Source organism: Penaeus monodon, chromosome 5 (assembly GCF_015228065.2).
Source record: "Penaeus monodon isolate SGIC_2016 chromosome 5, NSTDA_Pmon_1, whole genome shotgun sequence".
Classification (NCBI taxonomy): Eukaryota; Metazoa; Arthropoda; class Malacostraca; order Decapoda; family Penaeidae; genus Penaeus; species Penaeus monodon.
In genome coordinates this window covers 22,727,793-22,732,792 of record NC_051390.1, presented here as the reverse complement: position 1 = coordinate 22,732,792, position 5,000 = coordinate 22,727,793, and the positions used below count along the sequence as shown (strand labels likewise).

Genomic DNA, 5,000 nt, shown 5'->3' with positions numbered 1-5,000 from the left:
TGTAGAATATTTTTCGGACAATCTTATGATTCTTTTAATGTCTAACTGGATTTCCTGCAGAATCCTGATTTCTTGAAGTGTGGTAAATTTAGGCCTTCTTTATGCGTATTAGACTGCACAAGTTTTATCATTAGGGGTCCAATTGCCCGCATTTTACGAAGAATGAATCAAGGAGGCAGAAAACAAGACAAGATTCACGACGCTCCAGAATTCTACGATTGGCGCTCTTGACAACCTCAAGAGGAGACTTGTATGTTCACTTCAGAACACCCAGGATGACTCAGAACACGCAAGTGTCTCAGATAAGCAAATTAAAATATTGACTATCAGAAACCCCAATCCTGCATTTGTTTGCAAACACAAAGGACTGACATAAGATTTGAACAAAGACCACTGGAATGACCTGTACTTCCAATTTACATGCCAACTTACTTCCATATCCATTGGAATGCAGGAGGTGGTAAGAAATGCATTTTACAATCCCTATATCCTGGTACCTTCCCAGCCTACGCCCCAGGAAATTGAGAATTTGAACATTCCAACTGACATCAAACTGACGTTGGCTGGGGAGGCAATCCAGGTCCCCTTCAAGCTTCAGCCACAGCACTGCGTCTTCTGCAGCATCCATCCATCACAGTGGGATCTCACAATACACATAACCTTTTGAGATATTAAAGGCACAAAATCCAGTAGTGGTTGAAATATCTACAATGATCAAGGTGTTTAATGCCAAGTCCTACCACCACCTACCTATTTGGTTGACAGGAGGTACATCTCTGAGCTACTGCCGAGTCCTGACTGGTCGAAAGCGGTCATCTTGTAACTTACATATTGAATTGCTATTCCATGCTCCCCTAGTTCCCAATTTCCCTGCACATTTCCGCCCTATTTAATACCCAGGATCTGAAAATTTCGGGCACTCCACACAGCAATCATTAAAGCAAATCAGACACTAGGGAGCCGATTCGGCTTTTCGTAAGAACTCCAGCCACAACATATCACCTACAGATACCGGAAAGTGGGATCTCACAAATCACCCGTAACCCTAGAAGAGATATCAAAAGCACAAAATTCTGTAGTAGCTGAATTTTTTATGCAGTTAGAGGAAATTCTAAATAAAACATTTAATTATCAAAAAAAAAAAAAAAAAAAAAAAAAGCTCGACATCGTCTCAGCGCCAGTGGAACGTGTCACCCTTGAGCAATGGCACTGGGCTCTATCAATATCGCCATATTCCCATAAAAGATACAACAATAAGCGGGTAAGGGTAAAGCAAGCCTATCTCACTTAGCCGCACTCAAGATCTTCAACCAGCGAGAGGAATAAACTGAATCCATACTGTATATCCACCACCCAGATTACTGTCTAGACCTTTTGAGTCGAGATCCGTCAGGCGACCTATTATTGGCATGAATATGTGCTAAATTGTATGAACTTTGCATAACAGATGAATAAAACTAGTGAGAGAATTAAACAACAACAAAAGTTGAATGAATGAATATCTAAACTGCAAATAAACGAAACTTTTAAGAACAGAATGAAGTTTGTCAGCAATTGTATTTCTTGGAAGTGACCAAGAGAAATTTACAAGAGTGAGCTATTCCTTATGAGAGGAAAAAACACGAACACGTTCAACTCATTGTTGCCGAAATAGTATATATCTAGGCATAAGGGAAAATTGAGATACTACACAAATGAACGTCATAATTTCTTAGAAACGGAAAAAGAACACTGACGTAGAGGTCAATGACCTGCCTGTCCCTTCGTTTGTCTTTACCCATGGTTTATTCTGCTCCTTTCGTTTTGTGTGCTAACATTTTATATATGCACACCGATACGAGAGTATTTCCACGGGTAGAACAAGACCCACGTATATAATTATGGCGTGAGTTTATTTTGCGACACTGAGCCCTAGAAAACCACAGATCTGTCAGATGTAGTATCCTCTTGGAAGGCTAAAAGACTACCGAAGAGCATCTCCCTCTTACGTCGACAGGCCCTTCCCCTCTTAACTGGATCTCCATGCGCTTCTCCCCCTTCTCTCTTCTCTCTCTCTCTCCTCTCTCTCTCTCTCTCTCCTCTCTCTCTCTCTCTCCTCTCTCTCTCTCTCTCTCTCTCTCTCTCTCTCTTTTCTCTCTCTCTTCCTCTCTTTTCTCTCTCTCTCTCTCTCTCTCTCTCTCTCTCTCTCTCTCTCTCTCTCTCTCTCTCTCTCTTTCTCCCTCCCCCCTCCTTCATAATATTAGCCTCATCGAAGTCTTCCTCGCAGACGGTGACGAGCTACGCGCTGAAGCAGGCCAACGTTTCGGCCAAGAACCTCATGGTCTTCCTGTGGGTGGCTGGGTCGACCGACCTGGTTTCTCGTCTCTGCTTGCTGTTTCATCGCCGACCATCCAGAGGCCAACATTCCACATCTTTACCTGTTTGGGCAGTTACTCTTCCTCGCCATGGCTTTGTGTAGGCACTCCATTTCTTTGTATTTCGTCGGTGAACTCTTTCTCTTGTTTTTTACATCCGCTTGTTTCTTCTTTTTATTTATTTTTTACTGTAAATGCAAGAAATAACTCATTCGATAAACCAACACACATATATCTGTATTTGTGTATATACATTAAAATGAAGATAAACTCAATATGCTCAATAAACTCAATATCTTTCTTGACTTCGGAACTCTCACTTTGATAGCTAGAAATACAGTCATCAGAAATATAGTGAAGAGTACAATCTGTAATGTCATTAAATCTTTGCCTTGGGAAATGATTTTTATTCCTGTCTTTTCCCAACAAATGCCATGAACTGTCCCTCTCTGACAGTGATGACCTACCAGAGGGAGTCGTGGTCTGTCGTCATGATCTGTGCCGCCGGCTTTGGCATCGGTTTAGGCATCATGTACGTCCTCGACCTGTTGCTCATGATTTTCATCTTAGGAAACAAAAAGTTCCAGTCCGTGTTTGGAGTCAGCATGGTGTTTCGCTCCTGTTGCTCCCTGGTGATAGGACCCATTGGAGGTGAGTGGGCGCTGGGGGAGAAAAGGAGGAAAGGAAGGGAATGCAGAGAGGGAGACGAAGAAGGGGCGGGGAAGAAGGTAAGTAGTTATGAAACTTTTTTTCAGTTTTATCCATAGTCGAGATATTTCCTCTGCCTCTTAGCTACAACGTTGAATTACTGACAATCTTTGCCCGTTGATTCGTTTCAATAAAGTTCAGTATAAGAAGCAGGAGTTTGCAATTGGAATTGCAAATTTTAACCTCCCGACATAAGTCTATCCTACATTTAGCTCTTATCGCAGATAGGGCTATTATCCCGTTTGAGAACTACTAGAATAAGAGAAAGAAATGAAAGAAGGAAAAAAGTGAAGAAGAAAAGGAGCTGAAGGTGATGGGGAGAAAGAACAAAAAAAAAAGTTATATGGGAATGTGCAAACTTTAATGCTTTTTATATAATATATTAATATACCTTAGCCATGATCAAATGTACATATGCCTCACCAACAACAACGTATATATATGTATACGAATACGTTTTCAATATATATACATATGTACACACACACACACACACACACACACACACACACACACACACACACACACACACACACACACACACACACACACACACACATATATATATATATATATATATATATATATATATATATATATATATTATATATATATTATATGAGTGTGTGTGTGTAGTGATGATAATTATTGATAATTGACTGAATTAATGCGATGTCATATGGTCATGTTACATTCACCCTTCACCCAAGTCCTTCCTAATCATTCGTCCAAACATCCCAACCAGCTGACCACCAGCAGCTCTAAATCCCATTCTCTTTGCTTTCCGTGCAGGTATGATTCGAGAAATGTCTGAGAATTACACCCCGACATTCCTGTTCTACTGCGGCATCTTGGTCTTCGCTCTCAGCATCCCGCTTGTGTCTAAAATTTGCCGGAGCATTATAATATGCAGAAAAGAACAGCCCTCAGAAGAGGACGGGACTCAGTAGCAAGATTACTTTGTTAGCGCTCAAGCATTTATACATACATACATGCATACACAAGCACAAATGCGCACACATGCATACGCACACGCACGCACACACTCACACAGACATACACACAAACACATTCATTAGACACACGTGAAATATTTTACCAAGGAGACCGATCGGGCATCTCACCGTGCGTGAGCATTGCAGTGTGAACAAGGCAGCGCAACAGAATTTTCAGCTTATCGCTAGTCCGGTGTAACCGTATAATCTTCCCAGTGCTGTCCGCGGCACATGCCTGGTCTGTTTATGTAGTTGACAGTGAAAAACCCACAGTGTTTAAGTTTAAAATCATAGCCTGTAATGCATTACAAGGAGGCGAATCATATTATTGCAACTTATTTAATATTCTCACTTGGATTTTGATGTCGGGTTCAGATTTCATATTCTCGCACGTTACCTGTCTTATCCCTAACCACAATAGGTATTCTTATTCGGGACACGTACGATCAGCTGTGTGAGATATACATACCTTTTACCTTTCCATTTTCTCAACACTTGCGCACCGAAATTATTTGTACCAGAGATTGCCGGCTTAGTAAACTCATTTCACAGCGGGCACAGATTCACCAGAAACTTTTAATTGATCTCTGATATGGCTTTAGTATAAACCCAGTAGGTATGAGGTTGATATTGATACTAAATTTGCTGAGTTGATCAACCTCCATTATTTTGAAATTTAACGTTATTTTTTATTTGAATATTTGTCAGTCAAACTCGAGTAAGAACTTGAATGTGACAGGAAGCGAACTATTCATATGAATTGTCACTGAGAATATCTGACTGCTGCATGTGTGAATTTGTATTTTCCTTCTTTTAACAAGAAACTGTTTTTGCGTAATAGTTCACAAACTGAATGAGGGGAAATGTTCACAGAGGATGATTCCTTAGAGTATGATTTATTTCAGTTATGTCATTATTCCCTCTTAACAAATAAAGATTTTGG

At 40.5% G+C, this 5,000-nt stretch overlaps 1 protein-coding gene across 1 annotated transcript in view; it reads left to right on the top strand.

Moving 5' to 3' along the window:
- The window catches only part of LOC119573106, a 20,207-nt gene that overhangs the window by 15,202 nt on the left and 5 nt on the right, over nt 1–5,000 (top strand). Inside the window, exons 8-10 of the mRNA XM_037920138.1 lie at nt 2,267–2,454; nt 2,811–3,005; nt 3,855–5,000. The exon at nt 3,855–5,000 is cut by the window's right edge and continues 5 nt beyond it. Of these exons, the coding sequence (XP_037776066.1) occupies nt 2,267–2,454; nt 2,811–3,005; nt 3,855–3,876 (405 nt within the window). The 3' untranslated portion in view covers nt 3,877–5,000. The remainder of the gene's footprint in view (nt 1–2,266; nt 2,455–2,810; nt 3,006–3,854) is intronic.